Here is a 21,114-nt window from a genome sequence, read left to right as displayed (position 1 = left end):
TGTCTAACACTGAACAGCAAAACTTCTAAGTTAGATAACTAAATAATATATTATGTAAATTGAGATAATTTTGAAAGTCAACCCACAGCTAAGAAGAAAGCGATAGAAAACCCATACTAACATGAGCAATTTGGAGCTTGGTTAGCATGGTCTCACAGTTCATAAAAATCACTTCCTATAAACCACCTCCTCTCTTTATGCTTTGGGCAGTGCTAAGCACTGGCCTTGCAGAGATTAGCACAGCTATCCATTCCATTGCCTAAAGATAAAAGCTGAAGGACCATGAGACTTTTTACACATAGCATTCAGTCATTTTAAAATCTAAAACTAATAATTTAGCACTAAAAAAAAAAAAAACATACCAATACCAATCAAGTTTTCCCTCACCTATTTTGGAAACAGATAAATAAAGCCATTTGTGAGACCCTCCAAACATGTTTACTCCATAGGTGCTGTAAACTTTTTTTAAGCCTGTGGTCTCATAGTTTGGCAACAACTTGAAGACTGTCCAGTAAGCAATGACAGGAGGGAAAAGGAGGGAGAAGGGGAATTGCATGGATGGTGGAAGGAGACCCCCATCATTATACAAAATACATGTATGAAGATGTGAGAAAAAAAAAGAATAGCGTTACCTTAGATTAGGTAGGGAGAAGTGATGGGAGGGGAGGGGATGAGATGGGGAGATAAGAAGGATAGTAGAATGAAACAGACATTATTATTACTGTGTGTATATATGTGATTGCATGACCAATGTGATTCTGCAACCTGTATACTCAGAAAAATGAGAAATTATATCCCATCTGATTCAAATGTATGATATGTCAAGGTCATTGTGCCTCAGTTTCCTTCCCTGAGAATAAAACTTAATATGTGTAACTAATTAAAGCAAATTTTTAAAAAAGAGAAATTCATCAATTTTCTCTGTAGTTTACTTATTCTTTACTACCTTAAAATATTGTTCAGATATTTTTAATTTCTTCATCTGAAAATACCAACAAATACTGTTGAATTTTTTTCTATTAAAGCAAAATTTTCCTGCTACTAATTCCATTATAGCAGCTACATAATAAATCCTATTGTTTAGAAATATTTAGAAGTATTGTACTGCAGAGTATAATAACTTTTATCTCAGTGTCTTTTTCTTTAGAAAACTCATTAAGTGCTTTATAATGTTAACTCAATTATCACACGTCTAGTACTAGATTATTATTAAGTTTTATTTTCAGGGAAGGAAACTGAGGCACAAAGATGCCCAAGGTCACCTAGCTACTGTGGTAGAGCTGCCACGTGCACCCAGGTGACCTAGTTCTAGGTTCTTTGTTCTCTATCAGTTTTCTGCCTCCTGGGTTACCTTTAGTAACTAAACTTGTCTGTGAGTACTGTATTTCACTGCATAATCATTGCCACTGCATTAACATATATTTACTAGTATTCCATGCATCCTAAACTTGCACCAAAGGCAGTTTAGTAATACATTGTCTTTTAATAATACTGGAACATTTTTTTAAAAGCTTCACTTAATTGTCATACCCCACTTTTTTTGCAAAAATAAAAAATAAATAAAAATAAAGAAAAAATCTGAAATGATTATACAGTGAAATACCATAGTATTAGCGCCCCTGAGCACCCATCTCAAAAATAAGAAAATTAAGATTGTGACAGATAATTTGTCTAGGTCCAAAGTGACTATGTTGAGTTGGAATTTAAATTCTGTTATTTTGTTTCTGTCCCTAAATGCTTTACTAGTCTAATCTGAAACTATGGTGTGGCAAATATTCTATTATTTTTTATGTATAAGGGCAAGAGATTAGTGTGTCAAGAACAATGGTAAATTATAGTGATAATAATGAAAACTTTAATATTGCTTTTCATCAATCAATTTTCTTAGAAAGTCATTTATTGCAACAATATTTGAAATATATTAGCATATAGTTGCACAATGATAATTTTATGATTATTTTACAATTACTTTCTTATAGTTATATTCCCTTTACTCCTCTGTATTTTGACTAATAAATGTTCTTTTAATTTTTTTCTATTATTTCATCTACTATACAAATAGTTTTTCATTTTATTTTTATTTTACCCAAAGAAACAATTTTAAGATGTATCAGTTTTACGCTTCTTAATGTTTAGTGAGTTACTTCTTTATTGTTTTGATATCTCCCACTTAAATTCTTTCTTTCTTCTTTTTTGAAATTTACAAAAGCCTTTATTGCATCTAGATTATAAATCAATATTTAAAATCATTTGTATTTCTTTTTGTAAATCTTATTTATATTACTAATTTTTTATTTATATATGACAGCATAATGCACTGTGATTCGTATTACACATATAGAGCACAAATTTTTCATATTTCTGGTTGTATACAAAGTATATCTTTCTTTTTTCTTTTTCCTTTTTTCTCTTTTTGGAAATGCTTTTACACTATTGCCAGAAGCTTACTTCTCTGTCTTCTGTAGCCATCTTACTTCTTCCTAGCCATCCTCTTCTCTTGCCTTTGTCTCCTTCACTTCTCAAAGTCTGCACACAGTGGCCTTCTTAATCTCTTAATAAGCAAACTAATTCTTGCCTCTGAGCTTCTGCAGTCTTTTCTATCAGAATTTACTGCTTTTCTGGCCACTTCACTCTCACTGTTTCGTTCTTGAAAATACTGCCATCTGGAGAGCCTTCCCTGACACTCCAGCCAGGGCATCTATCCCGACCGGACTCAATAACATTCCAGTGATTTTGCTCTATTTCATTTTCTTCATAGCTGCTATCACCACTTAATAATTATATTTTAATTTGTTGGGTTACATTTTAACTGTGAGTTTCCCCAAACCAAACTCTATAATTAAGAGAATATATATCTGCTCTTTACACTGTATTTCTAGCACCTAAAACAATGGCTAGTGCTTAAAAATAGGTTACTAAAATTATTCTTATAGTTGTAACTATTATTTCTTAAGGCATGTTTTAATTTTCAAGTTTTACTGATTTTAATAATAATTTTTATTTTTAATATTTTATACATTTGTTATTAATTTTTAAATATTAAATTTAATCATTAGAGGTGATCTTAGTTTTTCTTTTAATATTTAAAATGAACTTATTTGCAATTATTAGTTAAATATATATAAAAAAATCTACTAAGGGTATCAGCATATAACATTGAAATAAACTACCTCTTGGGGGCAAGGGAGGCATGGGGGAATGTTGGTCAATGTGTGGTAGTTAAATAGGAACAAGGAGTTCTGATGTGCTACTGCACAACAGGGTGACTACAGATAAAAATATTGTCCTGTATATTTCGAAAACTTATAAGAAAGGATTTGGAATATTTTCATCATAAAGAAGTGACACCGTTTCAATAAGATAGATATGTTTAACCTGATTTAAATATTACGCAATGTGCATATGTATCAAGATATCATATCTTACCCATTAATATGTATAATTTTTATGTTTTTCAATATTGGTTTACTGACATACATCTTTAGTGTGTTATTACTATACTAACGAAAGTAGAATATGTTTGGGTCCCCTCACTAACTAAAGGATGTGCTTCAAATTTTTTAACTTAGAAACCAAGTGATAAAAGTTCCATTTCCAAACACATTTGTCAAACAGGGTGAGAAGCCAGGACAGAGTTGCAAAACTAGGGGGCACATCAATAAAGTGATCTTTGACTTTCCCTATTTATTTTTTATGTTTGTTGAAATCACTGAAGTTAGGGCCACTTTTAGCCTTTCTCTGGTCCAGTATCATGATATGACTGTGTTCAGCCTTCTTCCTGGTATTTCTACCCATTGAACTACAGAAGAAGGACACAATCAAGAGTGAACACACGTTTCTAGATTCCTCATACTGGTAAAAATCATAGAAAAGCCCCTTATCCCTCCGATTTGAATCCTAACCACAGCCCCTCCTGACAGCTGTTAGCAGGACGTGGTGAAAGTGCTTCTATATGCATCTTTCCACTGCATGCCCTAGCAAAAACCCTAAAACTAGAGATATGTTTTACTCCTTAAAACTTCCATACTTTCCAAGGTTTTTCACCAAATTCTCTGAAGAGAGAAAAAGAATAGGGGGTTTGATATCTCACTTCACTCTAACACCTATTTCATGTCTACCAGCACTTTCCACCAAATTTGAGTTCTGTGGTGGAATCATTCCTTGCTAATGGGTATTTTTATAGATTTGTTGAATTTATTTAATTCTGTTTCCATTAAAGGTTTTGGAGGTCTGGTTTTATGCCACCATTTAGAGTTCAAACTCTCTTCAAACAAAAATAGCTCAATGTTATGTGGATGCCAGCACACAACAAGTGTGGGGATGGGGATGAATAAAAGTTCAGTGGGTTAGACAAAGTGGAAATGAAGGGAAAAGAGGAAGGATGGGAAGAGGAAAAACAGTAGAATAAATCACACATAACTTTCCTAGGTTCATAAATGAATATACCTCCAGTCTAACTCCACATCATGTATAATCGCAAGAATGGGGTCCAAATTAGGATAAGTTATACTCCATGTATGTATAATATGTCAAAATGCACTCTATTGTCATGTGTATCTAAGAAGAAAAAAAAGCCAGCCTCAGCAACTTAGTGAAGTACTAAGCAATTTATCAAGACCCTGTCTCAAAATTAAAAAGAAAAAAAAAATTAAAAGGGCTGGGAATGTGTCTCAGTGGTGAAGAGTCCCTGAATTCAATCCCTAGTACCAAAACAAACTAACAAACAAAAAACACATTATTTGGTTGTGCTTTTTATCCTATTATTTGTTTCATCAGAAACTATAGTCTATAAAATTGTGGGGAAAAAAAGAAAGAAAAAAGAAGAAAAAGAAATATAGGGTAATGTTCAGTTTTAGAAACGGTATTCTCTACTGTGAATCACCAATATCCACTGAATGTGAACATTTTTTTGTTCATTCTTTGCATAAAGAATAAATTGACAAGCAAGATAACTGATGATAGAAGCACCATTTTTAGAGCAGTGTTTTTTCTTACCTGGGCTATATTGATTGCATTTTGGATTCGTTCATCTTTCTCATAATCCTTTGTTATTTGTAATGTTTTCCATATCGTGTTTCTAAATCCATCTTGTTCCTCATCATCCCGAAGTTCCCACAACATTTTTACCATGTTATACACTAAGCCATAGTATCCAACAAAGACCACTTGGTGACCTGTTGAAATAGAAACATTCTTTGGAAAGTTTTTATTTTATTAATCTTACTGTAGTATAGCTAGGTGGGGAAAAAACAATTTTATCAAAATTCATAATAATAATATAAAGTCTGAAATTACAAGCTTTGGAAATTTTTGACCCTTAACTGATTTTATTCCTTTGTAACAGCACACAATATCTAACATCCTAACCATTTGAAAATATCAACTGTACCCAACTACTACACCTCATAAATTAGAATATGCATGGGTAAACTGTGAACCACATGGAAAAACAAGTCCTTAAAATTCAACTGAAGAGGAATTTGCTTAAGGCAGGATAAACACATAATCTACCAGAGTGAATTTTTATAATAAATCAGGGGAAAAGGAAAAAAATCACTTGCCATTGTAAAACAACAACAACAAAATAACAAAGCTCTATTAAACTTGGCATTTGAACCAAGAAAAACTTAAAATAATGCAAAAGGCAAAAAGAAATTACTTATACAATTATTATTTGGAAGATTTTTTTAGATAATAAGGACATAAATAAATTGGAATAGGAGAAAAGAATACTGAATGCAAAGAAGATTAAAAATATCTAAGACACCTCCCTTTAAAACTTTTTGTAGCAATTAGCAATTTATATATATCATGAAGTTCCACTTTCAAAATATGTACTCATCTTACAGAAAGGAGGAAGAAGTTTATATTTACTCTTTATATTAAGTATTTACTCTTTATCTTAAATATTTCTTACCTAGCTATAGTATACTTCTATGCAGCAATATTCAGAAAAAGATAATTCTGATTTAGGTACAGATAGAATACATAAATAAGAGGAATAAAAAATACACTCCTCAAAGGGGAGAAAAACTTATATTATTCAAAGAGCAATGTGAAAATACTAAGCCTATTTGAAGAACAAGAGCAATAAAATGCTGAGAGAGGAAGGTTAGAAGGGCTTAAGAGCCCATTAAAATTCATGTTGCACTTTTCCTGAAAGTCCTGGTTATAGTCCATATAACACTGGGAATCATCAGTATCCTCCTTGAATAAGAATATAAGCACAACTTGAAAAGCCAGATCTTCAACTTTCGCTAATTCAATCTGATGTACTGGGGAATGATCTTGGCCAAATTATATTGTTATATTATGTGCATATACAAATATGTAGCAACAAATCCCACTGTTACGAACAACTCTAATACACCAAATAAACATGAGAAAATGAAAGTTAATGATAATAATTACTATTATAGCTAGCATGCATGGGAATGCCATCTAGTTGCCCCAGTTCTTGTGCTCACTACAGTCTTGCCATGTAGATCTTATTATCTTTAGAATGAGAAATTGGAATATATGAACCTATAAACATATGAACCTCCCTTGAATCAAAGAGCTGATAAGTGAGTGCCATCTAATCTTGTTCCATGAGGGACACTCTTTCCAACTCAGACAAGTGCTTTCCTTTCTATAACCCACCTTCCATTCCATTCATACAAAAGGATGAAACTAGAAAGTAGAAAGAGGAAGCAAAAGAGAAAACATGTACACGTTTTTAAAATGGAGAAGGAAGGCATATTTCTAGTTTCCAAACTTTTTTTTTTAGAGAGAGAGAGTGAAAGATAGAGAGAGAGAGAGAGAGAGAGAGAGAGAAAATTTTAATATTTATTTTTTAGTTTGGCAGACACAACATCTTTGTTGGTATGTGGTGCTGAGGATTGAAGCCAGGGCGCACGCATGCCACTTGAGCCACATCCCCAGCCCTAGTTTCCAATCTTAAGGTACCTTCTACCCTTTCTATCATTGGTACTTTAAGAGAGAGTCAAAGATGCAAATATGAAGCTACAATGAAGCAGCTTGTTCTTGGGGAAATGTGATTTTCTCTTCATAACAACTTCATTCATTAAAACTGGTGTACTGCAATATTTGACATTATATAAATACGAAAAATACCTCATTTGAATGATTGGTAATTAACATTTTTGCTAGAAAATGAAAATTAATCAAGAAATATGAATTTACTTTTTAAACTACTTTCTTTGCCCCTGGATGAAAGAAAGATAACCTGTGGCTTCAAGTAGTTAACAAGTCTAGAAACAGAATAATTTGTATGAGAAGGTAGAGGGCAACAGTTCATGAAAAGGTGATGGAATCAATCTACCAAAGCAAGGGATCAGTGAGAGCTGGAAGAGTGAGGAAGGGATTTAGAGAAGGTGAGACCTCGTCAGACCTTGTCTAAGAGGTAAATCTGGAAACAGAGCAGAGGAAGACATTGAGGGATATTTCACTGGGTGGACACCTGGAAAATGTTAGCGCTATGAATAACTACATACTAACTTTCTGTCTGTGCTTTCCTCTTCCTGTCTTGTCCAGACTGCTTCACCATTGGTAATCTAGGTTGTGAAAAATGACTTTGTAAATCTATCATTTTGTTTCCCTGTCTACAACTTATCCATAGCCTTTTGTCCCTATGTAAATTCCAAATTGCATAGCCAGACAATCACGGCTCTGTCTTTCTAATCTTTCTGAAATACCTATATTACAACTCTTTTATTTCCCCCCAGCTTGCAAATATACTACATTAAGAAAAAAAGATTGAAGTTCTTGAATACACACTTAATTCTATCTTCTAGTCTTAATATAAACTATTCCATTGACGTAATTAGAAGTCATTCTGTCCAAAAATATTTCTATTACTATACTATATCCATTCTTCTGCATCTTTTCATTAAAAAGTCTTCTCTGAAAGAGAATTGTGTCCATGGTTAGCTATTAGCTACATCCCTTGTACTTACTAGATAATAACATATCATATTATAATTGCCTATTTCACCTACAGATTCTAAACAATGGGAGGATGGGATTATATTTTATTCTCTCTTACGCTCCTAGCACTTACCATAATGCCTGCAACATTGTAGATCTAATTTCTAAAAGTATGTTCACTGAATAAAGGGAATAGACAGAGTAAAAAAGTGTCTCCATTTACCTGGGACTGAGGGGTTTCTTAAAGCACAGAGCTTTCAAGGACAAATGGGAACAGGGCTAAGTAAATCAGAACAGTTGGACCAGTAATAGGACTTCCAGCAGAGAGGTAACAGTAAGGAAAGACAAGAGAAGATGATAGTGGGTATCTCAAATTGAGCTTGAGTGGAGAGTTCTTATTAAAACAATAAAATGAGATTCGATAGCTCAGGATAAATGGGGTCAGATTAAATGATGGATGTTTGAGCAAAGGAGTAATGTTATTCCTGCTCAATGCAGTGTTACGTCTAGTCTATTCAAGCAATAAACTGGGAAGCCTATATGGGAGTTTTATGAGGTAATCTAGGTCTTCACTATGATGAGCAGCAGGAGACTAGAAAGGAAGGGACAAACTTAAGATACCGTGGAGAAGGTCTAATAAGACTTCTTGCTATGAGGGAGAAGAGGGAATGAAAGGCAAAGGAGAAGTTCGAGTTGAAGCTCAGGAGATTAAAACAATAATGAAACCACTTTAAAAAAAATGAGGAGATTGTGAAGATAAGACAGTTTGTACAAAGGAAATAAAAATGTGGAAAGTGTGGCATGGGTATGAGAGAATACAATTTTTAATAATCTGTAGCTTGTTAAAACATGGCTGAAATGCAAGTAAAATAGCAAGAGTGAGGGTATTGATTTGTGAAGCATTAGTGAAACATAATGACTGAATTCAATATGAGTGAGAAATAATTTTGAGTTTTTAAATGAATAATACTGGAATTGTAAGCTTCAGTAAAATAGCTTTCAAACAATATTATAAATAAAACATGCTGTGCATTTTAACTCATTTCTCATTTATTTAGATACTCCCAACATCTTTACATTGACAAGAATCGTTAAAGTACATACAAACCACCTTCCGTCCATATATTTTAAATTTGTTTGAAGATTAATGTTTGATAAAACTACAACTGTTTAATTATCAAAGTGGTACAATTTGATTTTAGAATTTGCAGGACCAATGTTGAGCCGTTAGATAATACTCTCTGATAATTATGTCTCAGTCTCACAATTTCTTTGAACATTCTTTTTATGAGTCTGAAAGTGAGCTTGTTCACCTGTTGACTTAAACACCAGTGAAGTACAGCTGATGAATAATATTTGTAGGGAGAATCTAATTGAATGACAGTAAATGAGGAAAAAAAACCTTATAAAGACAGATGGTGTGTGTTGCAACTGTCATAAAAAGTAGACCGTGTTCTCATTTGCATGTCTAGACATTTGCTGAGAAGCATGCCTGCTCTGAAGTTCCTCATCCAGGGACCAAGCTGAAGCATAAGGCACTCTTCTGTTCTGCTTTCAGTGACCCTGTGGCAGCTATCAAAGATGTCACTTTAAATATACTGCAAGAAACAGGATCTGTGTCTACAGCTAAGCAGACAGTATCCTAGGAAATAAAAAAGCTGAACCAAAAAAATAAATTCTTATATTTAAGAAACTACTCTATTTGAAAACCAATACTGTGACCCTTTTCTGGTAACAATGCTACATATTAGTGGTTGTATTCCTTGGTAGAATTTAATTGCCACACTAGATGTATAGATTGCAAATATTCAGTGGACATGAAATATAAACATTTCTACTCATATGAATGTGCATAAATGACAACAGCTTTTACAATTTTGACAAATATAATTTGACACCACAGAATCAAAAGTGTCACTGAAAGGTAACTGGAATGTCAGCTGTGGTTCAAAACACTGTATGAAATGCCACGTTGCATGAAAGTAAGCAGATCAATGACCAGAGTTGGACAAGAACCAGTCACCCAGCCATGCATTTAACAAACACCTACTGTTCTTTGTACCAAAGAGAAAGCAACATTACTGCTTTGGGGATATTTAATTCTGGTGGAGAAAGACAGAAACTAAAAAAGTGTATTAAAAAATATCCATTCATAATAAGTGTTATGAGAATAATGGAAGATAGTGATATGACCAGCAATAACTAGAAGAAAACGCTATTATAGACAGTGAAAGAAAGACTTCTATGAGGAGGTGATATTTGGGATAAGCTCTGATGGATAAAGGAAAGTAAACCAAACAAGGATCTAAGGAAATGCTTCTCAACAAGGGGTCAGAAAATGCACCGACTTTGCTCTTAGAATACCATGATAGTTTGAATGCAAAGAAAGGAGAGAATGGATATAGCTAGGGGTTCTGGGAAAGATCAGGTACATTTGTCCTTTACATGGATAAACTCTGAATAACCAGAGGCAATTTGTATACTATGGAAAGTAATTAATATTTTATTATTAATATATTTAAAAGCTATCATAGCATTTTATTTTTACTAATTCAAAACCAAGGGTATTTACTAAATAGTATCCAAAATCTAATTGTCTCTTGGTAGAATACTTTCAAAAGGTAAATTTCCCCCCCCCCATATACAGTATGATTTTGTTAGTTAGCATCCTCATGTTGTACATTACATTTCTGGACTTGTTAATCCTATATATCTGCTACTTTGTATCACAGCATTTTAAAGAAGGGGGGAAATGAACTCACTTTATCTTTCTGGCTTTTTGGTAGAAAATGGATTTCAGTGGGCATAAGAGAGGGACAGGGAGATGTTCAACTTTTTGAAGTAATCTAGAAGCAAATGATAATGGCTTGGACTTGGGACATACAACTAAAAAATTAACCTCAACTAAAGGAAGGACTGGCCTTTGTACTTGGTCTGGTTATAAGAATTGACATCATAGGTCTTGGAATGCTCTTCCTGATAAAAATGTCTTTGTTTCCCTTGGAGTCTTTGACTCTTGATAGATAGTTTGTAATAAAAATGTGATTTCTGGTGGGGATGGCTTGGGTCACATGGAATTAGCTCAACCTCTGAGAGGAACAACAATGAGGGCCAGTCATGTAGCATGTAGCCAACCAAATACATGTTTGACAGATCCCCAGTAAAAATCATAGATACACAATCTTGAGTGATCTTTTGTCTGAGTATTCTATGTGTTTTACATATATCATTACTAGAAGAAGAAAACGCTGCCCATGCCTTGGCAGAGGAGCATGGGAAGCTCTGTGCTTGGAAATGTCTTCGACGCTGCCATACACACCACTTTCCTTGGCTGGTTTTAATCTGTGTACTTTCATAGTCAGAAACCATAATCAGGAGTAAAATGGCTTTGGTATCTTTAGGGAGTCTTTTCAAAAAATTATCAAACATGATGGTCATGTCAGGGATCCCCAAACTTACAGTTACTGCCAAAAGACAGCGTAGTTCTAAGGTCTCCCACAATTCACAGGAGATAATATTAGAGACAAAGACTGGTAGAAAAATTGGGAAAGTATTTTGGATCCATAATAGGGTGAGCAGAAAATCTAGGGCACTCTTTAGTTTTAGAATCGTGTAAGACTTAGAAAATGAGGATGATATATCTATAATTATATATTTTATGTGTACATAACACAACCATATGTAAATATTAGTAAGAATCATTTTGCATATATAATCACAATGGGAGTTCTGGGTAAGATCAGGTACATTTGTTTTACTATAAACACTGAACAAATACCCAACATAATAAATTGAATAAATGGAAGAGAACTAAGTTATTAATAAATGCCCACTTTTTTGCAGGTAACATTGAAAACCAAAGACAAAATGTCAAATGATTCTTTTATTAGAATGTGGTAGTTGATTGAAACAGGATGTCAAGTAAGATGTCAAAATGTTCATGAATAATTAAGTAATTGAACAGAACTTGTTTTCTTAAAATTTCATAATCTTTTCCAACAGTCAATTATGGAAATCTGCTAATTAAAAATAATTATTTCTGGAATCATAACTAAGAATCAAGGATAAAAGTAGTTCTTTTGTGTTGTTGTTGTTCAAGACCAACTGTGATTTTTTATAAATTTACTAAAGAAATATCAGACTTCTGACTCTTGGATTTATTTTAAATTTCATTTAATTTAAATTATACCACAAAGAAATATAACTTATTTTAGTAGCAGCAGATAATTTTCACAGATTTTTGTCTTCCAAGGGCCACAACAACAAAAAATAACAAGGATGATCTTGGATACTTAAAAAATTAATAATAATTGTATATTTGTAAATACCTATGTTATATACAAAAAATCTTTTAAAACCCACAATGTTGAAGAAACTAAATTTCTGAGAGATATGGTAAGTTACTTAAATTCATCCAGAACTTGAAAACTGAGCTGTGATTCATCACAAGTTTCTGGCATCCCAAATTTCTGACACCAAGTCTAGTACAGTGTCCATATCTTCTCCTAAAACTGCATCCTTTAGCACTATTTTGGCATTATTTTTCCTGATTTCTGTACCTAAATTTCTCATCCATCAACCTGTTTAGAGACTTTTATCATTCCTCCCATTTGATACCTACTTTGGAATGTCTTTTTAAAAAGTGAAATATGATTGATAACATCAATAAGATGGCAGGATAGAAAGTATGGGACTCTTCCCAATATGTGGATATTCCAATTCAATATGAACACATGGATCAAGTCCCAGTGTCATCCAGAAACTAGTATGAAGATGTCTGTACACTTGGTAAGCATGAATCTAGCCATTCCAAATATGGTAGGAAAAGCAGAAACACCCTTGTGCCATAACCCCTACCTCCAAAGCACAGCACCATACAACCAGAAAGGAACAACCAATTGAAAAACTCTCAAGTGTAGGGAAAAAATGGACATCCAGATTCAGGAGGCCAAAATGACCCAAAATTAGAAGTTCACACCAAGACACATTCTATTCAAATTTTTAAAAGCCATAGACAGAATTTTCAAAGAAGCAAGAGAAAATAAATTGTTATGTACAAGGGATCCTACATGAGACTATCAGCAGAATTTTTAGTAATAACCTTGCTAGTCAGAAAGGACTGGAATGATATAGTTAAGATGTTGAGGGAAAAACCCCTGCCAATTAAGAGTACTATACCTAACAAAACTTCACTTTAAAAATGAAGGATAGAGTTTCTAGAAAAACAAGTTGAAGGAGCACATTTTACTACTAGAATTGCTAAAGGGAGATCTTCAACTTGAAACAAAAGGAGGCAAAACAACAATTTATGATAGCATAAGAAAGAACAGAATTCATTGGTAAAGGTCAATAGATGTGCAAAGGTAGAATAGCATATTACCCTAATGGTAATGATTAAATTAATGTTAATTCTATCATAAGAGTTAAAAGAATTATAAAAAATTAAAAATATGCTCATAGATGTGCAATATAAAGAAATATTAATTATGAGATTACAGTCCATAGAAGGTTAAGAAAAATATTCTAATTTTTATGAGATTGAAGTTAAGCTGTTATCAACTTAAATAATTAGATATATTTTAATAGCCCCCATTGTGTCCTCAAAGAAAATACTTATAGAAGTCACACAAAAGAATTAGAGAAAAGAATTAAAGTATATCAACACACACACACACACACACACACACACACACACAGATAAAAAGAGGAAAAGACAGAGAAACAAGGAAAAGAATGACAAAAAATAAATCCTTTCAAATGAATAATTACTTAAATTTAAATTAACTAAATGCTACTAGAAGACAAAGGGTGACTGAATAGATGAATAAAATCAAGATCCAATGAGAAGAGGAAGAAGATAAGGGGAAAAAGGAAAGGCAGGGTAGGGAGAGTTGCAAGGGGGTAGATATGATCAAAATATACTATATGCATGTACAACTATGCCACAATGAAACTCTATGTTATGAATAGTTAAAATGCCTTAATAAAAATAAGATACAAAGATATCTGCCTACAAAAGAGTCACTTTATTTTTAAGAACATTTATAGACTGAAAGTAAAGGCATGGAAAAATATATTACTTGCAAATGGTATCCAAAAGAGAACCAGGGTGGCTCTACTTACAACAGAAAAAGATTGACTTTTAAGTCAAAAACAGTCATAAGAGTTGAAGAAGTATATTATTTAATGTAAAAGGATCAATCCACTAGGAAGATGTAATAGTTATCAATACATATACAACCAACAGCAGAGCACGCAAATGTATAAAGGAAATACTGATGACAGACTAAAAAAATATGACAAGACAGTAAATAGTAAGAAATTTTAATATTTCCCTTTCAATATTAGAGAGAATTAAAAAGTAACAATGAAACAACAGACTTAAATAACAGTGAAGACTTAGCAGGCCTCACAGACATATAGAGAACATTGAACTCTCAAACAGTACAATATACATTCTTCTCAAAAAAAAAAAAAATCCCCAAGGACTCATTAGACCACAACAAAATCATACTACCTTTTCCAACAGCATGGAATGAGATTACAAGTTAATAGCAGAACAAAAACTAGAAAATTTGCAAATTTATATGAACTAAAATACACTTTTGGGAAATCATTGGGTCTTTGAAAAAATCAAATGGGAAACTACAAAATATGTTAGGACATGCTAAACAAAATACACAGTACTCTAAAACGTATAAATGGTGCAACAGCAGTGGTAAGAGGGACATTTATTGTGATAAATGTTTATATTTAAAAAGAAAAAAGACCTGAAACAATCTAAGTTAACTTTCCAAGAAATAAGAAAGGAAAGATGGTGAAATGAGATCGACATCATTACCCTGCGTACATGTATGACTGAACATATGGTGCAACACTACGTTGTGTACAACCAGAGAAATGAAAAGTTGTGCTGCAATTGTGTACAATGAATCAACATGCATTCTGCAGTTATATATACCTAATTAAAATAAACAATTTAATTTAAAAAAAGAAATAAGAAGGGGATAAATAAACAACAGTCAAAATTGACAGAAGAAAATGAAGAAATAGAGAATAGAAATTTTAAAAAATCAACCAAACTAAGTTTTTGAAAACATGTACACAATTGACAAACTTTTAGCTAGACCAAGAAAAGGATGCAGATAAAATAAAAGATGACAGAGGATATATTACAAATGATGCCACAGAAATAAAAGGGATGAAGAGCCTACTATGAAAAATTATTATATCCTGACTGGACAACCTGGATGAAATAAATACAGCTCCAGAAATACACAACTTACCAAGAGAGAATCAAATAAATAAAATCCAAACAGTTCTGTAACCTCACACCAAAGAAAAACCCCAAACCAGATGATTTCATTGGCAAATTCCACCACAAATTCAAAGCAAAATTAATACAAATTCTTCTAAAACCTAAAAAAAATGTAGAAAACAAAGCACTTTTAAACTCATCATATGAAACTATGTTATACTTATGGTATTGGCCTAAAGACTGACAGAAAGACCAATGGAAAATACATATATATATACATACATACATACATATATATATCCATCCATCCATTGGGAATGAACACTCTTTTCAACAAATGGTGCTGGAAAAACTAGTTATCCACATGTAAAAGGATGAAATTACACCTTTATTTTATACATACACTAGAATCATTTACAAAAATCTAATCAAAATAGATTAAAGACAAACATAAGATATGAAGTTTTACAACTTCTGAGGAGAAATGGGGAATTCTTGTTGACATTTGTTTGGGCAATGATTTCAGAGACACCAGCTCATAGACAACAAACAAAAATAAGCCAGTAGAACTACGCCAAAATGAAAATCTTCTGCACAGCAATGGAAGCAATCATCAGAGTAAAGAGACATCCTGCAGAATGGGAGAGAATACTTGCAAATTATACATATGATAGGGTATGTAGGGAACTCCAAAAACTTGAGAGCAAAAAAAATAAGAAAAAGATAAAGAAAAAATACATAATCCAACACAACAAATTATTTTGTAACAAAACAGGCAATAGATAAAACAGGTATTTCGTAAGAGAAAACATAATTGGTCAATGGGTATATTGAAAAAAATGTTCAATCTCACTAATCATCAGGGAAATGTAAATCAAAACCACAATAAGGTATCACCTTATCCCAATAAAAATGACTTATCAAAAAGACTAAAGATAACAGTGCTGGTGAGGATTGAAGAAAAGTGGTCTCTTGTACACCGTGTAAATGAAAATTAGTACAGAATTAGAAAATATTATGGAGGTTCCTCAAAAATGTAAGAACTGCTAGGTGATCAAACAATCCCACTGCTGTATATATCCAAAGGAAAATAAATCAATATATTGAAGAATACATCTGTGGCAACATATCCACAATAGCCATAAAGTGGAAACCACCTAAGTTTCCATCAAATGATGAATGAATAAAGAAAATGTAGCACATATAGACAATGGAATACTATCCAGTTATTAAAAAGAATAAAATCCTGTAATTTGTAATACCAATAATTGAAATGGAGATCAGTATGCTTAATAATATAAGTTAGAAACAGTAAGACAAGTACTGCATAGTCTCCCTAATACGAGGTATTTAAAAAGGTTGATGTCATAGAAGCTGAGGGTAGAATGGTGCTTACCAGGGGCTGGGGAGAGTGGGCAGAGTGGGGAAATGATCAATAGGTACCAAGTTATAAGAAGATAATAAAAAGTTCTGGTTTGTTATTTGCATAGTAAGGTGAACATATATTATGATAATATACTGCTTATTTCAAGAGCCAGAAGAAATGATTTTAATGTTTTTACTATAAATAATGTTTGAAGAGATATGTTTGTTTATCCAGATTTGAACATTGTACAATTCATACATGTATCAAGACATCTGATGGTACACCATAAAAATGTTCCATTTTTATGTTGTCATGTATCAGAAAAATTTTTAAATAAAAATGGGTAAGGTCTAACATAATGATGATAATTTACAATCATGGTTACTCACAACTAAAAGAAAGAAGTGAAAAGAGTATTGAAAATACAAATAACACAATGGCTAGTGATTTAGAAGCAGATATGATGCCTGGAACTGTAGCAACCTTTTGCGAAATTGAATTCATAAAAAAAGTTAAACATAATGAGAATAGTGGAAACAAAATCACATTTGCATACCACATAAATACTAAAGGGTTATTCTCCAAAACGTATAAGGTACTCCTAAAACTCAATAGCAAAACCTCCCTAATTGCTTGATTAAAAACAATGAATAAAAAATTTTAAAAGATCTTTCTCTAAAGAACACATACATTTCCCTGACTGCTAGAGATGGTGAGCATTTTTTCATGTACTTGTTGATTGATTGTATGTCCTCCTCTGTGAAGTGTCTGTTCAGGTCCTTGGCCCATTTGTTGATTGGGTTATTTGTTATCTTATTGTCTAATTTTTTGAGTTCTTTGTATACTCTGGATATTAGGGCTCTATCTGAAGTGTGAGGAGTAAAAATTTGTTCCCAGGATGTAGGCTCCCTATTTACCTCTCTTATTGTTTCTCTTGCTGAGAAAAAAACTTTTCAGTTTAAGAAAGTCCCATTTGTTGATTCTTGTTATTAACTCTTGTGCTATGGGTGTCCTATTAAGGAATTTGGAGCTCGACCCCACAATATGTAGATCGGAGCCAACTTTTTCTTCTATCAGACACAGAGTCTCTGATTTGATATCTAGTGCCGCAGTCTTGGCTGGGCACAGAATCACGAGCCACTCAAGCAGGAACAAAACTTTATTTTGAAAAAGCCGCCAACACTCTCAGCGCCAGCAAGCAAAAAAAAACCGGTCCTCCCACGCGGGCGTCTAACCGGAACCGCGCGTCTCCCGGAACCCGGGGTCCTCGGACCTCCCCCGGAATTCCCTCCTACTATCCTTCCCCAACCAATGGGAACTCTCCATGAGTCCCCGTAACATGAGTCCAGTAGTAGGCCAAGGTGAACAGCAGGAGCCCAATTTGCATATGAATGTAAATCTTAGCATAATAATACCTCAGTGGCTAGCTGGCTTTACAACCAAAGGTGCCATACATCATATATTTTGCTTGTGGCTCCTAGCATCTGCCCCCTTCTGTTTAATTAAGCAACAAGCAATGTGGCTAGGGACCGTGCCTGGTAGGTTGTCCAATTTAACATATGGTTCTTACCCGTCATGGGAGAACTGACCTTTAGGCGTCAGCTTCCTGTCTTAGGTTGAATCCACTGTAATCAGAGCAACCCGTCACTGACTACCGGTCCAGCATTCAGCCATGCTTGTGGATAGGCCTATGCACCAGTGGGGGGGTGAGGTTCTTGCCTCACCTCTGTTGGCCCCCCAATTTTGCCTTGGTGCCAGTGGGGGGGTAAGGTTCTTTGCCTCACCTCTGTTGGCCCCCAGATTTTAGACCATCACTAGTAGAAGGGAGGAGGATACAGAAATGCCACGACACCAAGCCAATTGATGGCTCCTTGGAAAAATTGCGTCACTGGTGACACCATCAGCAAAGATATGCCAGTATTACCACAATAAACATGGGGTGAGCTGGCAAGGAAATTGCATCACTGGTGACACCATCAGCAAAGATATGCCAGCAGTACCACAATTCGGTGCACCAGATGATATTTCACAATGTATGCAACTGATATATAGTCCAGGCAAGTTCTGCAAGCAGTTCAAATTGGAGGAGTCTATCAATATGTCCATTTCCTCCCAAAGTAAATCAAGTCCTTGATAGCATTACTTGTTGAGTTATATTCATTGATGCATCAGTTTATACAGTTTACTGTGATTGCTATCATAGAAGCTGTAGTTTGGTTTTATCTCAGTCTTCACTGGAATTGGGATGGAGATGGAAATTCTGGCAATGATGTTAAAGAGACATTATCCTGAACAGAATTATTAAATATAATAAAAAGGAAAGGTGAAAGTAAACAAACAGATCTGTTAAACTCCTTTAAAAACAATCCTTAACAGCTGTTTACCAAATTTAAATTAACAAACAAACAGATCTGTTAACCATCTTTAAAAACAATCATTAACAGCTGTTTACCTAATTTAAATTAAACCATATAAATCACGTGAATAAAGAAAAAATTCGGATCCATTTTTTCATGAGCGCTCCTCATATAAGAAATATGGACATACACACATACAGACATACAACACAAAACAGAAGTGTGCACACAACATACAACACATAAGACAATAGTAAATAAAGGCCTTGTAACTATACCTAGGTGAAATCTCCATTGCAATGTTTAAAAACTCCACAGTCAAAAAATAAAACACAGTCAAAAAATAAAACTGATCAGAAAAACATTAACCTAGGTTTGTATGAGCTCAAAAAATAAATAAATAAATAAATAAAGTAAAATAGAACTTTATGATGTGGGAAAAATGCAATAATAAAATAGATATTGGAAAAAAAAAAAAACACCTTGGTTAATCACTGTCGCAGATGTAAGAATAGCCAAGCTGGAGCTCTGGATGTCAGCTGTTATGGATTTGAGTCAAATTATCTTCTTTTTCTGTAGAAATTGTTTTAGTTAATCTCTCTGGAATCCAAATCGGTTGCTGTTCATCCTGTGGGAAAACACAGACAGCACCCCGATTCCAGACTATCACTGGATCGGGGCCTTTCCATTGTCCTGTTAGAATATCTTTCCAAAGTACCTTAGGCTTATGTACATTTTTGGGGTACAAATGTCTTTCCGCAGCACTAAGTCCCGATGAATCTAAATTTAAAAAGTTTAGAGTAAAAAGGGTTATTTTAAGTTTATCTTTGGGGGATATATACCCCTTTCCAATTCCCTCCTTTTGTTTTAATAAGTACATTTTAATAGTTTGATGAGCTCTTTCAACTATGCCTTGTCCTTGTGGATTATATGGAATTCCTGTTATGTGAGTAATACCAAATGATGAGCAAAATTGTTTAAAAGAGGTGGAAGTATAACCAGGACCGTTGTCCATTTTTAATTGTTTTGGAACACCCACAGTGGAAAAATTTTGTAAACAATGAGCTATAACATCTTTAGTTTTTTCTCCAGCATGAAGGGAGCCCATCAAAAATCCGGAAGAGGTATCAACTGTAACATGTAAATATTTTAATTTTCCAAATTCTGGCAAGTGTGTGACGTCCATCTGCCAAATATGGTTAGGTATCAATCCTCTAGGATTGACTCCAAGATTAACTTGTGGTAAAAATGTCACACAATTTTGACATTGTTTTATTATATGTCTGGCTTGTTCTTTAGTTATTTTAAAACGCTTTTGTAAAGTATTAGCATTGACATGGAACCTTTTATGAAAATTTATAGCTTCTTCTATTGTGGGGAAAATATGTATGTCATGTGTAGATTTATCTGCTAGTTCATTGCCCATACTAAGGGCTCCAGGCAATCCTGTATGTGCCCTGATATGACCTATGAAGAATGGATCTTTTCGGTCCCAGATTAGACTTTGTATAGTGGAAAACAAAGAGAAAACAGTAGAAGAAGGTGAGATCCTACCAGCATCTTCAAGGGATACTATAGCATTAACTACATACTGACTATCAGAAAATAAATTAAATACAGAATCTTTAAACATCATAAAAGCTTGTAATACTGCATTAAGCTCTACCTTTTGAGCTGATTGTTTGTGTACTAAAAATGTAAAAGTTTGATCAGGAGTAACTACTGCTGCTGTGCCATTGTTTGACCCATCAGTGAATATATTTGGAGCATTTATGATAGGGGTTTTTCTTGTCATTTTTGGAAAAACTACAGGATGCTTAGACCAAAAAGACAACAAAGGATTAGATGGTAAGTGATTATCAAATGAAACACTAGTTTTACACATGATTATTGCCCAAGTATTTAGCTCATTAGCTAACTCATCAATTTGATCCATAGTATATGGAGTAATAATTTTATTGGGAGAAATTCCAAACACTCCCTTTGCTGCTTTTATTCCTTTGAGTATCAATTGTCCTACAGCCTCAGGATATCTAGTAAGAATAGTGTTAGGAGAATAAGATAAATGTATCCACAATAATGGACCTTCCTGCCAAAATACTCCTGTAGGAATATTTTTTGTTGGTAGTACAATAAATAATAAAGGCAAACTTATATCAATTCTATCCAAATGCATATTTTCCATATATGTTTCAATGATTTTT

The 21,114-nt window shown here is 33.5% G+C and overlaps 1 protein-coding gene across 1 annotated transcript in view; it reads right to left on the bottom strand.

The window, feature by feature from the left end:
- Nucleotides 1-21,114, bottom strand: part of TMEM232 (transmembrane protein 232) — a gene marked incomplete at its 3' end in the record, with an annotated part of 259,907 nt that overhangs the window by 134,687 nt on the left and 104,106 nt on the right. The window contains exon 11 of the mRNA XM_081281364.1: nt 4,996-5,174. Coding sequence (XP_081137490.1) covers nt 4,996-5,174 — 179 coding nt within the window. The remainder of the gene's footprint in view (nt 1-4,995; nt 5,175-21,114) is intronic.

This window comes from Spermophilus citellus (assembly GCF_964194105.1).
Source record: "Spermophilus citellus genome assembly, chromosome: 1".
NCBI lineage: Eukaryota > Metazoa > Chordata > Mammalia > Rodentia > Sciuridae > Spermophilus > Spermophilus citellus.
Note: the sequence above shows the minus strand (reverse complement) of the source record. Positions and strands in the feature narration are given on the sequence as shown.